Genomic DNA, 26,061 nt, shown 5'->3' with positions numbered 1-26,061 from the left:
GTCATTAATTAATTAAAATACAATTCATTTTAAGTAAAAATATATATTTATTATTTCAGCATTTAATTAATTAATGACATGATTTTGTGTTGCGTGTGAATCATGAAATGTAAAACTGCATTTAATTAATTAATGACACATTTAATTACTTAGTTTGACGAGTGAAACTGACAGTTTTACATTTACATTTCATGATTCAGCAACACAAAATCATTAATTAAATGTGTCATTAATTAATTAAATGCAGTTTTACATTTCATGATTCACACGCAACACGAAATCATTAATTAAATGTGTCATTAATTAATTAAATGCTGAAATAATAAATATATATTTTTACTTAAAATGACACATTTAATTAATTAATGATATATTTCATTCCCATTTTAATTAATTAATGATGTATTTATTTATTTAATTTTGGCACAAAAAATCCTCCATAAAAAACAACTCAATCGCTGCATTTGATTTTGACAGCAGTGAGAGCGAGAGAGAGAGAACGAGACCCACTTACACGACACCATCGCACACACCACCAACCCAAGGCGAAGGTACAACTGTATTGCAAAACGTCAACGCTCCATGAGAGGATCAAAACACTCATCCAGCTAGTGCTCGGCCCCGAGAAGGCAACAGCGCACCAGATATTGGTTACCGCTATCCACTACGACCACAAATGATCTTTAGGTAAACATTGGAGCATTTAGTGTCTGACGTGTGGCTGAATATTCAGTTTGATTGATAACATATATATATTTATATATAAAGGTTCAGAGGAAAGAGAGAAAAGTAGCTAGCTCAGTGTGTTGTTATGCTTTTTCTACTCTCAGGTCGTTAAGTCATGGCTTTGAAGACATGCTACACAGCTCGTGGCCTCCTACAGCACCACGACACCACAACAGCAACAAAATCCTAAATACAACCTGCAAGCTACAAGTAAACCCTGTGTACATGAGTGTGTGTTTGCGTGTCTTTTGCTTCCAGAGGGATGTGCTTCAATATAAAGAGAGCCCTTTGCAGCCTCTCGTGCAGTCCCAGCTTGGCTCAGTAAAGCGTGAGTCAGATAGGGTTGTGATGTCACATGGCGTCTGGAGACATTTGGCAAAGCACCCAACATGGGAGGAGAGGGAGGAGGGTGACTGGGTTAAAGAAGAAGAAAAGAAAGAAAAAAAAAAGAACCACACGAGTGTGCATGAACCACGAGGAGTGGAATCTCATCAGCTGTCAGGGTGCAGCTGTGTTTCGATGTCAACCCGACAGATTGGACACTTCCTGCTGGTGGCCAGCCATTGGTCCACGCAACCCTGGTGGAAGAGGTGCATGCAGGGCAATCTCCTGGAAGACAGGGAGACAGAGGATTCTTATGAGACCAGAGGTGTCAAAAGTATTCACATTCATTACTCAGGTATAGATACGAGAGTTTAAAAATACTCCTGTAGAAGTTGAAGTATCAACTCAAGTTTTTTACTCAAGTAAAAGTATAAAAGTACTGGTTTCAAAACTACTTAAAGTATAAAAGTAAAAGTAATGTAAGGGGGAAAAAAGCCATTAAGGACAAAAGCCATTGAAAATGAATGAATCTTAGTATAATGCAAATATATTAAAGAACCATATATGTGTACTAGGGCTGTTTGATTAATCTATTTTTTAAATCGAAATCGCGATTATGTAATTAGAACGATGTTAAAACGTGAAAATCGTAAAATCGATTTTTCACTTTTTTTTTTTATTTATTTTATTTTTTTTACCTTGTCTGCACACATATTAATGATTGATACCATATTAATGATTGATGGAAATACCTCTCAATACCTGCGACAAGTGCCCCATCGGAGAGGCTCTTTAGTGTAGGAGGGGGCGTTGTAACATTTTACAAAGTTTTGCACTTTATTCATTCATTTTTGGTTTAATAAGAGCAAAGTTTGCACTTAAAGCCCAATGGGGCAAATGTTCAATAAAAAAACAGCATATTTGAAATAATTTCTTTGCCTTTTGTCAATTCACAAAATAATCGTAATCGTAATCGGATTTTGAGAGAAAAAAATCGAGATTTTATTTTTGGGCAAAATCGAACAGCCCTAATGTGTACTATTGAGCATTAACATGTGTTTCAGAGAGCAGAATATATGATGACTAGTTGCCTATAAGTATTGTAATGGTGCAAAAAGTCAAACTTCAGAGGCATGTTATCATTTATCCTAACCTTTATTGGAATGTACATCCAAGTTTAGTTGCAGGAATCTGAGGGAACGGATGTAAGAACAAAACTGGACAAGAACATCTGAAACAACCACAACCAAATTCACTCTATCCGGATGGAGCAATTTAACTGGATAGTTTTTTTTTAAAGGCCGAAATGAAATAGAGTAACAAGGCTGTTTTTAAAATGTAAGGAGTAAAAAGTACAGATAATTGTGTGAAAATGTAAGGAGTAAAAGTAAAAAGTCGTCTGAAAAATAATTACTCCAGTGAAGTATAGATAACCAAAATTTCTACTAAGTAAGGTAACGAAGTATTTGTACTTCGTTACTTGACACCTCTGTAGAGACTCATCTTATGGGTGTGCATGAGTGTGCAGTTATCTGCTTGTTAGGAATGTTTGAAACCAGAGGAAGGTGATTTAGTTCATTCAGGCATGTGGAGACGACTTCTGTTGAGTCATCGGCCCCACGCGCCTCTCGGGCAGCTGAAACTCCATATGCTGTTAAGTTAACCGACCCCTTTTCCTTCATCCCAGGGTGCAGTTCCTGACATTCTCTACCTGACTTGATTTGAAATGCACATGCAAGCCCATGTGCGCAAAAGTTAAAGGCATAGATTCACACTTTAGAGAGAAACTTCAAATCTGGAAAAACTTTCGAATGAACTTGATCAAAATGTTTTTAGATATCAGTCCCAAACGTCAACATGATTTGAAGCTGAAATGAAAGCAGGGTGTTTTCAATACAATCAGTCTTTAAAACATGTTAGTGAACGTTTATGATAGTATAAACAAAGGACCTAAATGAGGAACTGCTGATGTTCATCAGGCTGGAAAAGGTTAAAAAAAAACAACCTCCATAACAAATTTGTAATATAAGAGCCAGGTAGATTAGAAACAAACTGAGATAATCAAAGACCACCGTTAGAGTGGCCCACCAGGAAACATCACTCAAAGATCAGGGTTTTTAATAATCTGCTGCATTGCAAAAGGATCTAGTACATGCAGTCCTGCAGTAACAAAAAAAATACTGCAGTCTTTAAAAAAAACAACCTCTATCTGAGACTAAAATAGAGCTTTTTGACGAGAAGCATTATATAAAGAATTCCCCTGCTTTCCAGCATAACGGCTGTACCTCAAATGTAAAACGTGATTGCAATGTAATTTTAGTCTTGATCAGAACAGCTTCTTATGTCACTGATGGAAGAATCAATTCCTAATTATATCAGAGAAATGTTTGCCATCTTCACTTGAATCTCAAAAGAAAGGGGGTCATGCAGCAGTGTGAAGGCCTTGTCCTACCAAAGAATGGCTTAAAGATAATTAAGGGTAATTTAATAGGAATGTTAAACGATCTGCACCAACGTAGTGCCTAGTGCATTTTGCAATGTGTTTTTCATTTACAAAACAATTCACATGGTACTTCTGTTGTTTAAACACTCTACAGAGCACTTTGTTTGAGCAGCAATATCCCAGAGAAGATTATTCGGGTCAATGTGGGCTTTGGTGTCCTGCGCAAGGACACTTCAACATACCGTATGTTATGGCTGAGGATTAATCTGACAACCTTAGTTCCCCCACTGAAAGGCTGTTGAGGTGACCTGATCCAAACACTTAAAGGTAGGCCAGAAATCCCAGTGGTGAAGAGGATTTGTGAGTAGGAATGCACTTACACCCAGCCAAGCTGCAACGGCGTGATGGTAAGATACTGGAATCATTTAGCTTAACTTAGGGCTGGGCGATATGGACCAAAAGCCATATCTCAATATTTTCTAGCTGAATGGCGATACTCGATATATATCGATATTTTTTCTGTGCCATAATTGGAGTTTCCCCCAAAGCATTATAGCATAGCATCTCTGTTAGCTTCGTTTTTTTCTGAGGCAAACCCTTAAAAAAACAGTCAGTTTTAATACAAAGCCTCGTGCCAAATGTCACACAGGTTCCTTTATTAACAGAGGTCTGCACAATATCAAAATGTATAAAACAAATGAAATAAAAATAAACTGCCTGCATATATAGAATAAAAATGCTTCTTGAATAAAATAAAACAAATATCCCTTTCCTGCATAACAATTAAATTAAAATACACTGTGCAATTAATACAATGTAGACAGTAACAGGCAGACTTTTCCACTGAGGTTGACAGTTGTGCAAATAACAAAACAAAACATTTGTGCAAATCTCAAATAAAACATTCAAGTCAATTTGTCACAAAATAAGCTATATCAAAATCATAATTTATTTTATTTTTTTTAATAATCGATATAAACGATATTGTCTCGTACCATATCGCGTTTGAAAATATATCGATATATATTAAAATCTCGATATATCGCCCAACCCTAGTTTAACTTTTTTCTCCATGTGTTTTTGTCAGTGACAGATCTGAAGCACTGAAGGGTTTCATAATATTTATATAAATCTTCTAATGTTTTATGCAGAAATGAAAAAAAAAACCTGTAAAAGGCATAAGACCAAATACATTATTCCGCTTTCGGACGGATTTAGATGGATACCGATCTCTTTAAGGTTGTTTAAGGTGCGTTCACTGTGACGTTGCAACCTGTATGGAGTTTCATGTGGCAATGACCAAAAACAGGACGCAGGTCGAATCTGTGTGATTGGAAAAAAGTGTTTCCCATATTTGATGAAACCCAAACTGCAGAGAGCAGCAGAATATAGCTTTGGTGGACTACAGGTGCAGACTGGAACTCTGCCCAAACAGAGATTAGCGGTGGAAACACCAATGTTTTGTCTGCTAAAATGTATCATCCTCTATGCTTTAATATCAGTATGCTCCTTTGCTTCATGGTCATTCTGCATGGAGATGCCTGATATATGTTTTGACTCTTTTGCATGCAACTGTTTAATTTAATTAAATGTGGATCATCTCTCAAGCCTTATCCTTGGTAACTTAGACACTCAGTTTTCAGTCCCGAGATTCGCCCAGTTGGAAAGAACACATTAAAGAGGTTTTCTACAACGATCTGTACGACGGAGTATTAGAGCCAAACTAAGACAAAAAAAAAAAATTGGAATTTACGAAAATAAAGTCGTAAAATTACGAGAATAAAGTCTTAACATTACGAGAATAAAGTCGTAATTTATGAGAATAAAGTCGTAATATTACAAGAATAAAGTGGTAATTTATGAGAACTCTAACAGGAGGAGTGTCTTAAAATGTTGAATATTGACCATCTTGTGAAGTTATATTTATATATTTATAATATATTTAATATTACGACTTTATTCTCGTAATATTACGACTTTATTCTCAAAATATTACGACTTTATTCTCGTAATATTATGACTATATTCTTGTAATATTACAACTTTATTCTCAAAATATTACGACTTTATTCTCAAAATATTACGACTTTATTCTCATAATATTACGACTTTATTCTCGTAATTTTACGACTTTATTCTCGTATTCTCTTTTTTTTGTCTTAGTTTGGCCCTAATACTCCGTCATAGATCTGTAAGCCTTGCATTGCCAAAAGCCTTCCAGTGAGTATGAATAAACAAGGGTAAAGTGGTCCTTGTTCTTTTTCTTCCTGGCCAGAAACATCCAGTAGTACTACTAGTTGCCTAGCAACTTCTCAGGGCAAAGATGCAGTCCACTGAAAGCAAATCATTTTTACACTTGTTCATCTAACATATAATGTGTTAATCAGTGAATTTGTCACCATTCATGACTCTAAGCTTAGCTCACCAACTGGTGGCTGCAGCTACACGCTTAAAGCACATGCAGTAGTGAGGTATTGATCTTCTCATCTCAATCAGAGTGACAAAGAGAAAAGACAGATTCTCCAAGGACTTTCTTTATTGGTTCTAGCTTGCCATGGCTTACCTGACATCCTCTTCATCCTCCAGCATTGACAAACAGATAGTACACTTCTCATCCACGTCTGTTTCCTCCCCCTCTCCAATCTTCAGCTGCAGAGGCTTTCTCTGTTAGCATGCAGGTGAGATCACACAGACACAAAGGAGAGGTGGAAATATAGATTATTTTAAACTGAAATTGTTCTTGTTAACAGTGTTTCCGTGTTTTTTTCGTTATCTGTTGTACCTTCTTGTATTTGTGTGGGAAGGTGAACCTCTCTATTGTTGTCTGCACTGCTCCTCTGCTGACGCTGCCCAGTCGGTCCTCCAGCTGCAACAGCTCCTGCACAAACAGCCAAGCTTCAGTAGGATGACAGAGCACTAAAAAAAAAAGAGGCTACGTGGGCTTTAAATAAGGATTGAGTTGTTAGTCGTCATTGCTGAGGTTGGGAAATTATTTATAATTAAATCAATTGATAGTTATAGTATTCCACAAAACCAAGGGCGTAGGTTTGGTCTCAACATTGGTAGGGACGATATAAAAGCATAACCTGCATGTTCACTTTTTGCTGGGGACGGGACATTAATAAGACCAAACAGATTGGGCTACATTTGTCACAAATATGAACCTAATTAATTGATAGGCTAAATGTAAAATAAATCTGTATTGATTTATACTAACTTTCATGTGTATTGGTTCACCTGATACACGGTTCGATTCAAACCTTTGTTTTCAAAAACTACTAAAGAAACATTTTGAAAAACCAGAATATTCCAGGATTTTATTAGCAATTTAAATTGCAATATTTGAACATAACTTAAATTATATTAACATACACAATAAATACAAACTTATTAATAATATCTTAACTACTACTTAACCTATATATGGAACTACATGTTAGCCTACATTGTCCTTCACCACAAGAGTAATACATTGCTTTAAAATAATTCACTTAATAATGGTAGGGTCAATTCTATCCTTACAACATTTGGGAAGACAATCTAAATTACCTTTATATCTGAACTCATTATATAATGCAAATAAGGTTGCTTAAAAGTTGGTGGGGACAATTTGAGCCTCCTGAAAAGCCCGTAGTGTTATGTCCCTACCGTCCCTATGCAAACCTACGCCCTTGCACAAAACCCTAGAAACTAAAATAGAGCATATCCAGCACATTTTAAACCAGATTTACCTCATAACTTTCTCGCACAGCAGTGGCGTGCCTGGAAGGATTCAGGCTTTGTAGGGCCAACAGATGCAGCTGGGGGTACGGGTAGTTTCTGATTTCATGCACAACCTAGATAAACAAAATTCTTCATCAGATCACAGCACGGTTTAATCTGTAGTCACTCCCTCTCCATGTTTGGTGTTTTGTTAGAAACTGAAACTGCTTTTGAGAATCCTGAAAGCTTAACTTTATAAAACAGTGAAGGGCGTTCATTTACAAACGACTTTGTCGTAGCAGACATCAAAACGTTGACACAAATAGTTTTTTAGGGCAACCCTGATGGGACAAATTTAGCTACATTTCACAAAATGTGGAGTTTTTACAACATACAATGTGTCTGTCATGTCTTATGAACCACGGTTTCAGTTTGTAAAATGTTTGTTTTGTCCTGTTGTAACTTTTTCATTAAATAATGTCCCTTTTGTTGGTTTTATGCTTAGTTTTTTTAATGTAGTTTTAGGTTAGTTAGTTTTTTTTTGCTTTGTTAATTTACTGTATTTTCATTTCATTTCATTTAATTTTTATTTATTCCGATCATGGAAATATGCAAACAAAAGAAACAAACAAGTAAAATGACAACACAATCAAAAGCATATTCCATAACCAGAAAGGAGCAGGAAGAAGAAAATCTTATTATACCTGTCCCTCCCTCAAAACAACAATAATAACAGATGGTCTGCACAATTACTTAGTTAATATCACAAGAAAAACAAGAAAATAAAAGATAGATTGTCTGTCTCCATACGCATATATTATAAATTATTATTAGACTATTTCATCTATACATTGCTACTTTTTTCTCTTTAAATTTATTTTTAAACTGAAATATGTTTATACAGCCCTTTAAATAATAATTTAATGAATTCCATAACTTAATTCCAACAATTGAAATGCTCATCTGCTTTAAAGTTGTTCGGGCAAATAAATGTTTAAAATTAAATTTTCTACGACTATCTTCATTGTTTGAACTGAAAGTAAACATGTAGTGTAAGTTTTCTGGTAATAATTTACATTTAGCGGTGTACATGATTTTAGTTGTTTTGCACCTCCGTTATATATTTGATTTATGTGTTAACAGATAATGCAACAGTAAACATGACTGTGATAATAAAGGTGAATACATAATAAATATAGCTACCACTTGTGTGGATGAGTTGTTCCTGGGGAAGTGGTGCATCCGAGGGGAGGCCAGGTAATGCTGATAGTGCTGCGGGAGCTGCTGGAGCTGGTACTGATGGGGGAGGCCGGTGTCTACACTGAGATCCCTGCAGAAAGATGGTTATGTCTTAGTTATGACAAGCAGTGTGTCAAACATATAGAGATTCACTCATCTCATACACAGACTCACCAGTCCGTGCCTTCGGCTAAGTACCGCGGCTGTTGTGTCATTGGCTGGGGAGCGTGGAGGGGAGGTGAGTACTCATAGCCTGGACGCAGTCGATGGTGGTTCAGGGGAATACGGTCCTGGGTTCTTCTGCAGGTGGATAAAAGTTTGGGTTTTATATTCCTGCGTGTATCCATCAGCACATGTGTGTGGTTATGGAGTAAGATAACTTCCAAAAAGATGGGTCCATGTTATAACTATTCGTATTCGTAATGATAAACATTTATATGTAAATAAAAAAGTTGTATCCAAAATTATGCTGTCAAACACATGAGTCTGATAAATTATTATGGTTAGGATTGTTTTTATGTGAGTATGAATGTAAAAGCTGTGAGTGCAAAGTCTTGTGAATACAACTCTAATTTCTACGACTACGAGTCTTCACTGTGAACACGAATTCAAGTTTATGGGTACGAGCATAGACATACATATATATGTCTATGGGCACGAGTCGAAAAACTGTTGAAATGACGTCACAGGCAGGTCACAGCATAGACATAAGAAAAATAGAGACACATATTTTCTCATCAACAAAACTAACAAAAACTAACATATTTTAACTATTTTTCAGATTTTTTTCAATTATTTTATTGTCTGAAAAATGGTTCAAATGTTATTTTATTGTCTGAAAAATGGTTCAAATATGTTATTTTGTTATTTGAGAAATTTTAAATGTGTTTTGTTGATCTATTTTTCTATATTTTTCTTATTTTTGTGAGGGGGGATATATATTGTTTTTCGGCACTACCTTGTTCTCTATAGCAGATATAACATGAATTACTCCTATGTGGGATCAATAAAGTTCTTATTTTTGCCATTTTTCAAACAATAAAATAACATGTTTTGTTGATGAGAAAATATGTGTCTCTATTTTTCTTATGTCTACGCTGTGACCTGCCTGTGACGTCATTTCAACAGTTTTTCGACTCGTACCCATAAACTTGAATTCGTGTTCACAGTGAAGACTCGTAGTCGTAGAAATTAGAGTTGTATTCACAAGGTTTTGCACTCACAGCTTTTAGATTCATACAGTGGCGTCAATTCAGTCGAAGCTAAGGTATGGCAAGGTTACGAGTCACAGAACTTAACTAGAGTATCAATCAACACGTCCAGCAAATACTCATCACAGAAGTCTATGTAGCTTATCTGTGTGGTCAAGAATATTGGAACTTTTTCAAATGCAGTCTCGCTCACTGCAAAAACTCAAAATCTTACCAGGAATATTTGTCTTATTTCTAGTTAAAATGTCTAATTTTTAGTCAAAAAATCTCATTACACTTAAAACAAGAGTCATCACCAGAAAAATAACTTGCTATTTGACAATTTTCACCTGTTTCAAGTAAATTTTCACTTGAAATAAGTAGAAAAATCTGCCAGTGGGACAAGATTTATCTTCTCATTACAAGCAAAAAAATCTTGTTCCACTGGCAGATTTTTTCCACTTATTTTAAGTGAAAATCTACTTGAAACAAGTGAAAATGGTTGTTTTTGAGTCTTGTCTTAAATGTAATGAGATTTTTTTTGACTAAAAATTACACATTTTAACTAGAAATAAGACAGATATTCTTGTTAAGATTTTGAGTTTTTGCAGTGAAATCGATCATGTTGTTCTGATTTGCATTTGTAGTTATTCTATATGTATTAAGTAATAGAATAATCAATACAAATAGACACAGAGTAAATCCATAAATGTATTTAAAAAACAAACATGTACATTTTCCCTTGAAGCCAAGGTGTGGCGGCTGCCATACCTTGCCATACCCAATTGACGCCCCTGGATTCATACTCACATAAAAACAATCCTAACCCTATAATTTATCAGACTCATGTGTGTGACAGCATAATTTTGGGTACAACTTTTTTATTTACATACAAATGTTTATCATTACGAATAGTTATAACATGGACACATCTTTTTGGAAGTGATCTTACTCCATATGTGGTGGCATTACTACCTGGTGTGCGGCAGGATCCTGCGGTGCTGCGCTTCAAGCAGCTGCTGCTGGATGAGGTACTGCTGGTGTAAAGCCTGAGGTAGGAATGAGGCCCCCGGCACATCCTGAAACTGTGGGGGTGCGGGCAGTGCGGTGAGGGTCGGGTGGTGTGCGGGGCCCGGGGGCAGGTGGGCGGCCAGGCCCGTCTGTGGGGGCTGGCCGCCGGGTCCGAGAGGGAACTCAGCCGAGATGGGCGCCTGAGGGCCGCCCAGGTGAAAGTGTCGGCAGGAGGTAGCATGGCTGTGCTGATGCCTGCTGAACTGTGCTCCTACGGAGAATAAAGGCACCGGATCAGAACTGAGCTGGTACGTGGGTGTTTTATGTGTTGATGGACACAAAAAAAAAACAACACACAAAAATGAGAGACAGACAAGATGTGACAGACAGAACAGCTATGGACGTCACAGACCCCTTGGTCCCTGTGTAGCACCATCCAAACTCCTGTTTCCACAGAACAGCCATCAGGAAAGATGTATCCTCTCTCAAATCCCGGTGTGTTTCCAAGAAAGGCCATAGCAGCAGCTTTTATCTACTGCTTGATAACAGACTCGGTCTTTACATTATGTCTGCTGTCTGAAGGAATGATAAACAGTTGATTTCTCTCTCATCATTTGATAACCGCAGTTGAATTGGTTTGATATTGGATATTGGAATTCAACACCCATAAAACTTGTGATACATACCACTGATTTTGGTCAAACCACTTGTGATGTGTTCATGGCCATCTAGACTATATATCACAAAACAGTAATTATTAAAAAATCATATATATGGGCTGATTTAAAAATCATATATATGGGCTGATTTAAAAATCATATATATGGGCTGATTTAAAAATCATATATATGGGCTGATTTAATGTGGTTTAATGAATTCAACACCCATAAAACTTGTGATACATACCACTGATTTTGGTCATATTGCTTGTGATGTGTTCATGGTCATCTAGACTATATATCACAAGAGAGTAATTATTATAAAATCATATTATGGGCTGATTTAATGAGGTTTAATGATGATTTAATGAGGTTTAATGAATTCAACACCCATAATAAACAATTGGTGTTATGTATCACAAGTTTTATGGGTGTTGAATTCATTTGGTGTTGAATTCATTAAACCTCATTAAATCATCATTAAACCTCATTAAATCAGCCCATAATATGATTTTATAATAATTACTCTCTTGTGATATTTAATGATATTTAATTTAATGAATTCAACACCCATATGAACACATCACAAGTGGTTTGAAAACAATCGGTGTTATGTATCACAAGTTTTATGGGTGTTGAATTCATTAAACCACATTAAATCAGCCCATAATATGATTTTTTTATATATGATTTTTTAATAATTACTGTTTTGTGATATATATTCTAGATGACCATGAACACATCACAAGCTATATGACCAAAATCAGTGGTATGTATCACAAGTTAAATGGATGTCTTTGAATCTCGAATATCCAATATCCAATATCAAACCAATTCAACCCCCGGTCATTTGATAACAGTCCGGCTCGCCAGGCACTAGTGTACAACATGATGTGCCTCCATTTCTACCCTCCCCCCACCATTGACTTCAGAGGTGGAGAAGACATGGGATTGTGTGGCATCGCTGCTGAATCACCACCCCCAGTGTTGACTCGCTCAAAACAATCAATACAAATCACTCACAGCACAGAGAAATAAGGGCTGTAGGCAACGTTAGGTGGAGGCGAGTAGTTGCTACTTGAACTTCCCGTTATAGCTCTCAGGTTTTCTGGACCAGCAGGGTCTGCAGGATGGATTGTGCGCATCAGTGCATGATTTGTTGTGGCCGTGGCACAATTTCAAGCCTATTCAGGCAGTATTAATCTGTAAAACATAGATATGGACTGACAGTGCATGCCTAACGTGAGCAAGAGGAAGCATTTGCCTATCAATAAATATGTGTGATGTGTTTTGAATTTGAAGGGATTCAAGGCTGTGTGATTAATCGATTTTAAATCTAAATCGGATTTATTAATCAAAATCGATGTTAAAAAAGGAAAATCGGAAAATCGATTTTCCTTTTTTGCAGCTGGCTGCATTACAGACAGATCTCGTCTAGTCATCTTTGTTTGGTCAAGAAAATTGTAAATGTTGTCACTTTACTAAACTCAAGGAGGATTTACAGTATCCTTCAATTGCACTTCATTCCCAATAGGGAAATTTGTTTGCTATTTTTCTTTAAAAATAAAGATAAAATATTTGAAACAATTTATTCCATTGTCTTTTGTAGTTTTACCAAAAAAATCGAAATCAAAAATCGGGTTTTCAGAGAAAAAAATTGGGATTTTATTTTTGTCCAAAAGCGCCCAGCCCTAAGATGGTAGATAATTTGCAGAGCTCAAGTAAAAAGAGTCCCCATATAGACTGTTGATGAGTAATATCTCAACACTGTGTCATTTCTGGAGAAGAAAAGTGATGCCATGATCACTTTAACTATTCCAACCTGCACATTACTTTGACTACAAGACAAAAGCTTTGAGGTTAATTTCTATTTTTTTGAGGTTATATCACCCCATTTTATACAGCTCATCTCTGGTCTTCTTACAGAGTGAAAAGTATGCAGAAGCTTAGAGTGGCATATAATGATGCCATGAGGTTTGTGCTCCGTTCCTAGGTGGCACAGTGCCAGCCAGTTATTTGTGTCCTCTAATGCAGTGGTCCTCAAGCTTTTTTCAGTGATGTACCTCCTGTGAAATATTTTTTCAGCCAAGTACCCCCTAACCAGCGCAAAGCACTTTTGGTTGTAAAAAAAAAAGACCTAAAACAGAGCACTGTGCCATCAGTAACTGATTTATTAAACATAAAAATATTGCTGCTATGCTTCAACCACGACTCCATCGTTGGTCCAAGTGATTGACAGGTGAAGCCAGGTGATTGACAGGTTAGGTGGAACCATCCTGGTGTGGGGGATACTCCGCGGTTTTAGGATAATAAGTTGAATAGCTTACTCCTGAAGATAAAATTAATTTTATGAATTTAGACTTATATTTTCCTCAATTATTTATGAAATATTTATTTTTAAAGGATTTTTACATTGGATGCTACTTTTTAAATATATGTATATTTTAAAATCTCACGTACCCCCTGTAGTGCCTTCACGTACCCCCAGGGGTACGCGTACCCCCATTTGAGAACCACTGCTCTAATGTACCAACATGTGTTTACGAAAGCTAATGTTTAATTTTATGTGTCGACTGGATATGACAGAAAATAGCATCATTATGGCCTTAACCAGCCCTATGATAGGCTATCGTTTCACATTTTTTTGTTTTTTCGGTATATACATTTTATGTATTCTGATTATTTTTTTGTTTTTGTTTTAACCTGTTTGAATAAATAATTAAATTAAAAAAAATGAAAATGAAACATCCAGGCTTCGAAAGCACTGGCATAACTTGCACCTTTTTTCTGTACAGTGATTAAATGTTTTTTTTTTTTTTTTAAGTATGTAATGGTTGTGTGTTTGTGTATGTTGGATGTGTATGGACCTTCTGAGTCAGTAATAAAGATGTATTATTATTATTATTATTATTATTATTATTATTATTAAAAGATCAAAACAATTAATACACTTATAAACCCCAAAGTTAAGTATAACACTTGAAATTGATGAAAGGAAAAGCTCCTCTACACTTCCTACAGAGCAACAAAACATGAACTAAAAACACAATAGCTTGAAATACAGTTTGTGTTGCAGTTATTGAAGTCTTGAAGATGTTTTGCATCATCTCATGCTTGCGCGTGGCAATTTTGTAGTAGTTTTGCTGCTCATCAAGATGGATTTGAGCCATTATTTCTGGTTTTTACCTGTAATTTTTTTCCATTTGTTCTGCAGTTTACATCCCATTTTAGTTACATTACTATAAAATCTATTGATTTCTATCCATTCAGGCCTCCGCCATTATGAATGAGCTGACTATTTCTGAAATAGTGACTTTTATTTTCTCAGTTTATGCTGTGACTTTGTATTAAATTATATTTCTTGCATGAGACCGACACGCAAGGAAGCAGGGGCGTCTGGATCTTTGCAATGAGGCAGTTTCAGAGATTTCTCCATGGAAACAGGGACAATCCACCAACCAAAACCTAGGAAGCTAACGATTTACCACAGTTGTGTTTATTTACCTGTACTAAAAACAAGCTGTGATTCAATCAGGCATAATTTTAAGATTTCAAAAAAACATCCTTATAGTTGCACAGGATTTTGGCAGCCCTGTGGTTTATTTATTTTGTTAGTCTTTTTGTGCATCTGTGCTAAACAGCTGCTGGGGGGGTCACGTTTTATTGACCAAACAGATAAGCAAAGCAATGGGGCATATTTTCCACAAATGTAGGCTGATCCTTTCATTGACGGTGACAGCTGCATGTAACCTTGGGACATGAGAAGCCTGTGAACCTCCAGAGGCACGAGCAAACTGAAAATAACATTAAGCCACGTCGAGGAACTGGAGCAGAAACTGGTGGTTTGGTTTGGTTAACGGCTACTGTACACCATGTTTTGTTTAAAGTCTGCTGACCTACTCAGACTGTTCTGTGGGTGAAGCTTATTGTAAATATAGATTTATCAGTGTCTGGGTTCTTACCCTGTATGAACTGCTGACATTAATATTTAACGTACTGCAGAGCTGCCGGCACTAACTGCCTTGATGTTAATTGGACATCACCGCTTTGACTTGCAGACACAGACAGACACACACACACACACACACACACACACACACACACACACACACACACACACACACACACACACACACACACACACACACACACACACACACACACACACACACACACACACACACACACACACACACACACACACACACACACACACACACACACACACACACACGGCTGGCCCCTCCCCCATGGTGTGGCTGCGGCATGGATGCCTCATGTGAGTGACAGCCTGTAAGCCCCGCCCACCTGCGGCTGCAGCCTCCTTCTCCTCCTTCTCCTCCTTCTCCTCCTTCTCCTCCTTCTCCTCCTCCAGCTTCACAAATCACCTCTCTCTAACCTAATCTAGTCCTCCGCCTGTCCAACGGTCTTCAATCCATCAATGTGACACAACCCCCCCCACCCTCCCCCTCCAGACAACACGGACAGCAGCTATGCCGTACAGCTGGAAGCTGAACTGAAAACCTGCGTACACTAGAATGGGTGATATTTTACCGTTCACGATATACCGTCAAAAAAATTCCCCACGGTAAGAATTTGTCATCTCGCGGTAAAAACGATAAATTCCCCTTGATGACGTTTTTGTGTAAATCTGATTTATGGTTCTGTGGTTAAATCGACGCACAATGTACGTGAAGGAAGGAAGGAAGGAAGGATATGAGCCAAAAGAAAAAAAGAAAGAAAGAAAGAAAGAAAGAAATGAGCCAGAAAGAAAGAAAGAAAGAAATGAGCATGAAAGAAAGAAAGAAAGAAAGAAGAAAGAAATGAGGCTGAAAGAAAGAAAGAAAGAAATGAGCATGAAAGAAAGAAAGAAATGAGCCTGAAAGAAAGAAAGAAGAAAGAAATGAGCCTGAAAGAAAGAAAGAAAGGAGCATGAAAGAAAGAAAGAAGAAATGAGCCTGAAAGAAAGAAAGAAAGAAATGAGCATGAAAGAAAGAAAGAAAGAAAGAAAGAAAGAAAGAAAGAAAGAAAGGAGCATGAAAGAAAGAAAGAAAGAAAGAAAGAAAGAAATGAGCATGAAAGAAAGAAAGAAAGAAGAAATGAGCATGAAAGAAAGAAAGAAAGAAAGAAAGAAAGAAAGAAAGAAAGAAAGAAAGAAAGAAAGAAAGAAAGAAAGAAAGAAAGAAAGAAAGAAAGAAAGAAAGAAAGAAAGAAAGAAAGAAAGAAAGAAAGAAAGAAAGAAAGAAAGATTCCCATTGATACGTGTTTGTGTAACAAACATGGCGGATCTGAGTCATTCCAGTTTTGCAGTACAGGTGTAACTCATTTAATTGGTTTTTATCAATTCAATTTAATTGATGATGTTTAGTAGCATTTATTATCTTTTAGAGCAGTGATTTGGCTCCAAAGACTGAATGTGGTGATAGATTTATAGTTACAAAGATGGAGTTGAATTGGTATTTTTTTTTAATCGTCATTTTTATCGTTATCGGGATAAATGCCAGAAATTATCGTGATACATTTCTTAGTCCATACCGCTCATCCCTAGTGAACAGCAACTTCCACTAAACATCACATACTTCCACACTATCCAGTGATGTTGCATGAGTGCTAGTGTGACAGTACCGGTGCAGCAGGGTTAAGGAGTTATTTAAAAATCTGTTGCCGCAGTTGCTGGAGAAATGTGATGAGCACACATGACCGCATCTCAGGCTCTCCTTCTGTTGGAACGTAAATAACATATACATACACACATATTTCTGATATATTTAAACAGATGTATAGCTCAAATGTTTAAACCTGGACAGCAGGAAAATCAAAACATCAATACTCTCCCATTTCTGAGTACATGCCTAGAATTTGAATCCTAATATTTGGTATTGATGTTGCACCAGAGGCTGCGCTGCTTCTGGGGACTATTTGTCCCACTTTTCAGCATTTCCAGAAAGTAATTACTTTCATTCAATTAAGTAACTGGTAACACAAAAATATATAACCCTAACCCAAAAACTTTATGTAGAAATATAAATGGATTTAGTAACTGTATGCCAAGTTCCAAATATGCAACTACTAATGGATGCATTAACCATTTTTGACATTACAAAATCAGGAATATTTTTGAGATCTGTCATTAAACAACCTATTGGAGATTCACCAACAAGAAATATTCTCCCTTAAAAAGTACCATCAATATGTTTAATGTATAAAAATGCACTTAACTTGATTGTGTTAATGTTTGACAGAGCAGAGCCATTTTCTTATTTATTTTTTTAAGTTGTCATGCTAAGTACAGATTTCCGAGAGACAAGAAAGTGTTGCTGATCCTCTCATGTAATCCTTACATATAGATTTTCACCCAGAAACAGTTTGATATTAATTTGCTATCAATATGACTTGAATCTCAACCAAAATATAATTTGTCCCAAATCCTTACTGTTTTGTTTGTTTGTTTTATACAGATGCCGATGTTAGTCACAGAATGGGAATTGTGACATTTGTTTAAAATGTGCATATACTTGTCACCATATGAAGTGGATCAAAACATTTAATCAAAGTGGTCATAAGACATTAATGAACATAATTCAACATTCTGGCGCAACGTGTGTTTTTGATCCACTTCAAATGCTGACTATTGTAGTTATAAGATGCTTACTTAAACCTTTGCATGCATGCAATATTCAATATTTAACATCAAGAAAATGATTGGATGAACTTTAGCAGAACCTTAATTATTGTCAGCATTTGTTGGTGAGTTTAAATATAAAGTATGACATTTAGTGAACTTGCGCAGTATGAAACGACTCCTGAACAAAGCCGATATCCAAAGCCATTTATTTTTAATGGAATCAGTTTCTAACCCTGGATGGATAGTGAATTTCTCTTTGGCTACTCTCCTCCTGCTGGTGCTGAAATAGCTGTTTGACACACAATTTAACTTCCTCCTTCACAGAGTCAAGAAGGAGTGCAAGATCTGCTTGTTCAGAGACAAAGCACAATCGAACTGTCAGTAAAAGTAGATTCATCCTAAAGGTGGTCATAAATTCTTCAGGTTGCCCTTCATATGTTTGGGCGTGCTGGCAGGATTAAAAACCTCCTGGAAACATGTATTTTGTTAAGGTAATAACATTTTCATTTTTAAGTACTGAAGCACATGTAAAATATTCAATATAGAGCCTGTAACTGATGGATGCAAATATACATTTGGCCTTTACTTTAGCTGTAAAACACCGAAAAAATTATTACTGCATTTTTATGACATTATCACTGCCTTTACAATAGCAACCTCATAATGAAATTGTCTCATGAATTTGATTCATAGTTCAATTATCAGGATTTGTTACCTATATTTTTTTTCACAAGAGATAACAGATAAATACATATAAGTAAAATATGGACGTGAAGTTGGATTCTATCTTAAGCATTCAAGTAAAGGAGAAAACAATAGAAATGAGTAAACTTAATTCTTATTTCGTCAAAGCAGCGAACAGGAACGTTTGACATTTTAAGCTCAGAGGACCCCACATAGCGGTGATCTCCAGTCCAAGTCCTTGTGGGCCACTGACTATCACATTCCCTGGTCCACACTAGGCCTGTGTTGAAAAAATCGATTTTCTGATTCTAAATCGATTCTCATATTAATTCCTAAAAATCGATTTGTATGTCTAAAGATCGATTTAAAAAAAAAAAAAAAAATTAATACATTTTTTTTATTTTTGCCTGGTGAACTTTAATCCCAGTAGTCCCAGTAGTTTTCAAAACTCCTGAACTAAATGAACTTTTCTTTAGAGAAAATGCTGGACATTTCAGCTTAAATTTCTAAATGTTATATTAGTTCAATGAAGTTCATATCATCTATATTTACTATAGCTTGTTTGGTTTCTCTATTACCGGACACGGTTTGTCATGAAATACCTGAAAAATGCCGGTGCTTCATGTCCAGCTGTGTGTGGTGACAGAATAAATCAGACAAGCTAAAATAACTCGTTTACTGCTTGAGCTGTTGCAATTTCTTTCTTTTTTTGCACTTTAAATGGATATTGAAATGCCTATTTGAGTTATTTATTTCTTAGTTATTTCACAATAATTATTGTGAAATTATTATTTCAATAGTTATTTTACAGTCATATAATCCAGGAAACACTAACCCAAATCAATATCGAATCGAATCGGATCAAATGGTGATAATCGATTCTGAATCTTAAGAATCGGAATCGAATCGATTCTTGACATTCGAATCGATACCCAGCTCTAGTGCATACACCGTCCGCTTGTCCTCCAGGTCTGCACAAGTCTGGTTGTGACCGATTCATCTGAAATAGATTTGTTGTGTGACCCTGGAGGACCTGGATTGGAGAAGACGGCCTTATTGGCACGAAGGACACTGGCTGAGATTTACGGTCATTTGGTCTCCCGCTTGATCACTCTCGTTTACTCTTTCATCATTACTTTCTTGAGTTTGCCTCTGCCATGATGCCCACTCTAGCACTGTGACGTAGCTCCACCAACATGCTAGTGGTTCTGAAACAAGATACAGTTGTCATGAGACAACATGGACATGAGTCCAAAGTTACATTGGGTGGTTTATGTTGATAAAATGGATTGTAGATCCCAGGAACTAGACTACACTTCTGATAAATAATTAAATATTCCTATTAGGGCTGTGCGATTAATCGATTTTAAATCTAAATCGGATTTATTAGTCAAGACGATGTTAAAAAAAGGAAAATCGGAAAATCAATTTTCCTTTTTTGCAGCTGGCTGCATGCGTCTAGTCATCTTTGTTTGGTCAAGAAAATTGTAAATGTTGTCACTTTACTAAACTCAAGGAGGATTTACAGTATCTTTCAATTGCACTTCATTCCCAATAGGGAAATTTGTTTGCTATTTTTCTTTAAAAATAAAGATAAAATATTTGAAACAATTTATTCCATTGTCTTTTGTAGTTTTACCAAAAAAATTGAAATCGAAATCGAAAATCGGGTTTTCAGAGAAAGAAATCGCAATTTTATTTTTGTCCAAAATCGCCCAGCCCTAATTCCTATAATTACGATGAAACAGATATTATATCATAGGAAAGAAAACATCCCATTGTTGCTTTAAGCTTGAATTGCTCCTCCGCGGCTTTTCAGCACTGGCACAATTTCACATTTCATTAGCTCAGTTGGTATTAAAATGGTGCTGCTGGTTTTATTTACCCATTGCTATGAAGTCATGGTTTTATATATGAAAATGAAGGTTCCTTAACTGAGCTGCTGCTATGGCTGATTTCTGAAAGAAATCTTTGGTGCACCAATAAGAAACCAGACCTCCAATTCTTTTGATTACATGTTTCTTAAAAGAAAGACTACAAAAGACATTGGCCTTTGTTTATACATCTCAAAAGCTTTGGAGACAGACTTCAAAGAGCCCCAGGTTTAGATATTTGAAAGAATACTGGGCAGTAGGAATGGGTGATATTTTACCGTTCACGATAAACCGTCAAAAAACAATTCCCCACGATAAGAATTTGTCATCTCGCGGTAAAAACGATAAATTCCCGTTGATGACGTTTTTGTGTAAAGTCTGATTTATGGTTCTGCGTTAAATCGACCCACAACGTACGTGTGCAGGAAGGAAGGAAGGAAGGAAAGAAAGAAATGAGCAAGAAAGAAAGAAAGAAGATAAGCCTAAAAGAAAGAAAGAAAGAAATATATGAGCCTGAAAGAAAGAAAGAAAGAAAGAAAGAAAGAAAGAAAGAAAGAAAGAAAGAAAGAAAGAAAGAAAGAAAGAAAGAAAGAAAGAAAGAAAGAAAGAAAGAAAGAAAGAAAGAAAGAAAGAAAGAAAGAAAGAAAGAAAGAAAGAAAGAAAGAAAGAAAGAAAGAAAGAAAGATTCCCGTTGATGACGTTTTTGTATTGGTATTTTTTTATTGTTATCGGGATAAATGCCAGAAATGATCGTGATAAATGTTTTAGTCCATACCGCCCATCCCTACTGGGCAGGATCATGAGACATCTTCAGATGATTTATTTTAAACATTGCTCATATAACTATTTAATATACTAGAGTTGTCTATGGTTACAAATTTATAAATTTATTGGTGAGATTAGTGAAAGATATGGTTGTTTTCCATAAATATCTTGACTGTTTTTCATAGCACCTTAACGATCATATCTACATGTACCGTAATTAAAAAAAACAAAAAGACTACAGCCACTTTTTGGCTTACACTTTAATTTCCTATGGTAACATCAATGAACACCAATGAGTGGATGTGAAGGAAGGTTGTGCTTCGTTCTATAGTGAATGGATTAAGGAAAATGTCAGCATATAGGAGGAAAATTCAATGTGGTACTTTTTGTTTTGATCGATAGATTTGGTTTCCCGTACTCCAAACTAAGCAGAGCAGATACTTGAGGAGACTCTGTCAAAGACAGCTGAAAAATGAGAACACATATAGAGTGAGGGGACCGTCTCAGTGACAGCACAGTGTGGAGGGAGGAGGGAGGGATCACATGGAAATCAGCAAAAAGCACACTGAAGGTTAGGGAGAGAACTACAGTCTTTATTGGAAAATATTAGTATATGTGGCACTGTGTGATAGTAGTAATAATAAGAGTAAAAAAAAAATCTACATAACCATAATAATACCATGCAAATAAAGACCAAAGGCAAGGCCTGACCATGCTCTCCATAGGGTTAACAGAACAGAAGCAGCATCCAATGAGTAGATGTGTATGCTTACAGCACATTTCAGTACAGCAGGGACATCTCTACACAAAGATAACATTGGAATCTGCTGTTCAATGTGAAAAACAAAAAGTATAAAATGACCATGCATTAGGTTCTAATACAAGAACATAAGGTAGAAAAACCACAACCAAAGAATAAAAAGACATTTTGATTCTAAAAGGATTTCTACAGCAGTGCAGGATATACACATCCCTGTAAAATGGATAGCATTCTGGAGGTGTTGGAGGAAAGACTTGAAAGAGGGCTGTGCATGACAGTGGGTTATTTAAAAAAATGGCTAGATGAGTTGAGACTGTGTCTGGCCAATTTGTTTTGCAATCGATTCAGCTGGCAGGAAGGCCAGCTGTTTGGACACCACTCTAGCAGGTGCAGTGGACCATCAAATTTCAAAAAGATGACATCACATAAACTGTGATTTCAGAGCTACTGGAATTGGCTAATTGGTGAGTGTCAATAGATAAATGGAAGTAAAAGGAAAAACTTTGCAAAAGCTGGGTACAAATGCACCTTTGCAAATGATGGAGACGGTTAAAAAGTTCGATTAAGCCTGGCTGTAATCGAATCCGAGGAGGATCAAAATGTATCCACTTTACAGAAATTTACAGCAGAATGTAGTCTATCCACACTGAATGGGAGAATCACAATGACAATCTGCATAAAGTATAACGCTACAATGGGTTATTCACTAAAGAGCAACATAACAGTTTAAATAAAGACAAACGGTTTTTCTACAGAAAGTGTTATTCTTTAGTCTGTTACACAGAAGGATACGTGTATGAGTGGGAACTCAGTTTTTAATGCCAATGTCGTCTTCGGATGAAAAGAGGAAATGAGGAAGAAGGGGTTCACAATACAGCTAGATGCAGAGAACAGGCAGAGGCTACGGCAGACAGCAGCAGATGATCGTTAGCTACACAATGGAGGGGGACAAAGGTCTGAGAAATGCGGAATGTGGAGCCAGCCTCGATACTATGGAACAGGAAAAAAGAACACAAATAAAAGCACAATGAAATCATTGGTGCTACTGCATGTAGTCGTCAAATAACTATTATTTTATTATATATTTTTTATTATTATTATTATTTATTTATTTTGGTTTAATTAATGTTATGAAAAGTAAAAAAAGGGGGGATAATATTGATAATTATATTGTTATTGTAAATCTTATTTCTTTTTTTTAATGCCCTCAATAAAGACATCTATACCAATAAAAAACTATTATTATTATTAGTATTATTATTATTATTATTACATAATCAACACAGGTATCCTGCTGAAGATCAGGGTCTTGTTATTGTTATCTCTATGTCTATTTAAGCTTCTCACCTTAGTACTACTGCAGCATAATCTCAGGATTTTTTTATTTATATTGTTATTTTAAGGTTTAGGTGAAAACCCTACACCCCTTTGTAATACTGATAACCAACTTAAATTAATTAAGGTCTTGAAGTGGGGAAGGTTTTAATTGAAACAGGACATTTTACAGACCTAAAACACACAAAGGAGAAAAAACAGTTCCTGTCAAGGCTTTCAGAAGGGAAGTAAAGCCCAGATATGGTTGTATATATGTGTATTAAGGGTTAAATAGCATTACAGTGGTGGTATTATTCTAGCAACGCCATAAATATTACTGATAATGGTTGTAAACACGGACGGGACAAAAAGCTTTGAGAGCTGCAGTCTTTTTTTTTTCTTCTTTCTTGTTTTACTGCAAACATCTCAAAGATTAGGTATTAAATGGGTTTTAAGGGTCTGTAGTCACTAGTTTTGATGTGACGCTGTTGTTAGCGCTGCTCTCAGCTAGCAGGTGTGAGGGCTGCTCACGTCCTCTGGAGACGTTTTAAAAGATACATTAACAACAGAGGATAAAAGGTAAAAGGTAGAAGGACGTAAATATAATCATACCTCTGTTTCTAACTGAGCCGAAGACCGGGAGAACCAGATATCCGACGTGCACTAACACCATCCTGGGTCCTTCTTTGTTGTGAGCGGAGCCGCCGAGACAGATGGTCGTCCATCCACGCTGCACACGGCGGGCCGATCCACCAATCAGCGGCCGCCCCTGAACTTGACAGACTCCCACATCCACCAATCAGCGGCCGCCGCTGAATATGACGCTCCCACATCCACCAATAGCGTCAGCCGGGGGGCGGGACCTTTGTATTTTGGACCGCCCACACTTCCAGATTATAAAGTACTTCTTTTTCTGAGACAGTCCTGTATATGCTATATGTATATATATATAAGTACTTATTCTTTTAATAGATACTATATATATATATATATATATATATATATATATATATATATATATATATACACACATATATACATATGTATATGTATATATGTATATATGTGTATATATATATATGTATATATGTATATGTATATGTATATGTATATGTATATGTATATGTATATGTATATATATATATATGTATATGTATATGTATATGTATATATATATATATATATATATATATATATATATGTATATATATATATGTATATGTATATGTATATGTATATATATATATATATATATATATATATATATATATATATATGTATATGTATATGTATATGTATATATATGTATATATATATATGTATATATATATATGTATATATATATATGTATATATATATATGTATATATATATATATATATATATATATATATATTAAAAGAATAAGTACTTATATATACATATAGCATATACAGGACTGTCTCAGAAAATTTGAATATTGTGATAAAGTCTTTTATTTTCTTTAATGCAAAAATGTCATGGTTTACAGCTTAAGAAAAGTCAAATATCATATCTCAAAAAATTAGAATATTCTGGGAATTAAACTGTAAGCCATAATCAGCAATATTAAAATAATAAAAGGCTTGCAATATTTCAGTTGATTTGTAATGAATCCAGAATGTACTATATTTTTGTTTTTTTAATGGCATTACAGAAAATAAAGAACTTTATCACAATATTCTAATTTTCTTGAGACAGTCCTGTATATATACATATATACATATAGTATCTATCTAAGTACTTATACTAGTACTATATATAATATATATATATAGGTGAATCTCCGGAGTGAAAACTGAGTGTCTAAGTTACCAAAGACTCGAGAGATGATCCAGATTTCAGTAGATTTATTTAAACAGTTGCATGCAAAAGGGTCAAAACATACATGAGGTGTCTCAATGCAGAAGGACAATAAAACGGAGGAAGCATAATGCTTTTAAGGCACAAAGGATGATTCATTCGTGCAATTCGAGTCGACAAAAAAACATCTAATGTTAATCTTTTTTTGAGCGGACTAACAGTCTGTACATGTAGCTGGGCCAAGGCTATTATTTTACTACTCTCAGCAGTTTTGGTTCAATCAAGTAGCCAGGGCTGAATTTTCCATCACAGGGAACACATTACATTGTGTGTGTATGTATATATATAATTCAGCTGTGGCTACTTGATTTTTATATATATATATATATATATATATATATATATATATATATATATATATATATATATATAGGGTTACATAAAGGTCATAGTAGGCCAATAAACTCAAAAATAACGAGAAAATCAAGACGCTGCTGGACCTTCTCTGGCATTTATGTCACTTCGGATTTTTTGATTCACCTAAACTTAATTATGGAAAGCAATATTCTTCATAAATTAGTTTCGTTTCTGTTTTTCTCTTACAGCGTTTGATAGATGGGTCTTTTTATGAACTATTATTTTTGTTTGCCCACTACAAGTGTTTAACAGGATGGTTGCCATTTCTTGGCCATGTCATTTCATTTATTAATTAACACCATTTCCCCCTGAAAAGGACTTAATCATCACCAAACACACTTCTGATTAATTGAATAAAAAAGATTTTCCAAAGTTCAAATGTTCACCTGTGAATATGTTTCAGATTTGATGAGTAAAATCACCCCTGAATGGCATTTATGTAATAAAGTATTGTCGAATTTAACTCAAATCAACAATAACTTTGAACGTGTCTTGAAAGACATTTCAT

The 26,061-nt window shown here is 35.6% G+C and overlaps 1 protein-coding gene across 1 annotated transcript; it reads right to left on the bottom strand.

Moving 5' to 3' along the window:
* Nucleotides 1-384: 384 nt before the first annotated feature.
* On the bottom strand, nucleotides 385-24,049 carry ark2ca (arkadia (RNF111) C-terminal like ring finger ubiquitin ligase 2Ca). The gene is made up of 8 exons (XM_061733719.1): nucleotides 23,929-24,049; nucleotides 10,600-10,906; nucleotides 8,609-8,734; nucleotides 8,399-8,525; nucleotides 7,225-7,329; nucleotides 6,276-6,371; nucleotides 6,057-6,157; nucleotides 385-1,335 (listed from the first exon to the last, which is right to left on the bottom strand). Exons 1-8 carry the CDS (start codon nucleotides 23,987-23,989, stop codon nucleotides 1,218-1,220), a joined length of 1,041 nt encoding a protein of 346 aa, XP_061589703.1. The 5' UTR covers nucleotides 23,990-24,049; the 3' UTR covers nucleotides 385-1,217.
* Nucleotides 24,050-26,061: the final 2,012 nt, after the last annotated feature.

This window comes from Cololabis saira, chromosome 11, assembly GCF_033807715.1.
Source record: "Cololabis saira isolate AMF1-May2022 chromosome 11, fColSai1.1, whole genome shotgun sequence".
Classification (NCBI taxonomy): domain Eukaryota; kingdom Metazoa; phylum Chordata; class Actinopteri; order Beloniformes; family Belonidae; genus Cololabis; species Cololabis saira.
The sequence above is the reverse complement of the archived record's forward strand: the minus strand, read 5'-3'. Positions and strand labels throughout refer to the sequence as shown.

Excerpts from the sequence above, each read along its gene's own strand:
- ark2ca (XM_061733719.1), bottom strand. The coding sequence starts at position 23,989 with ATGGTGTTAGTGCACGTCGGATATCTGGTTCTCCCGGTCTTCGGCTCA. Across the intron at positions 6,372-7,224 it reads CTGTGCGAGAAAGTTATGAG|GAGCTGTTGCAGCTGGAGGA; the intron begins GTAAATCTGGTT and ends CTGTTTGTGCAG. Across the intron at positions 1,336-6,056 it reads GAGGATGAAGAGGATGTCAG|GAGATTGCCCTGCATGCACC; the intron begins GTAAGCCATGGC and ends CCTGTCTTCCAG.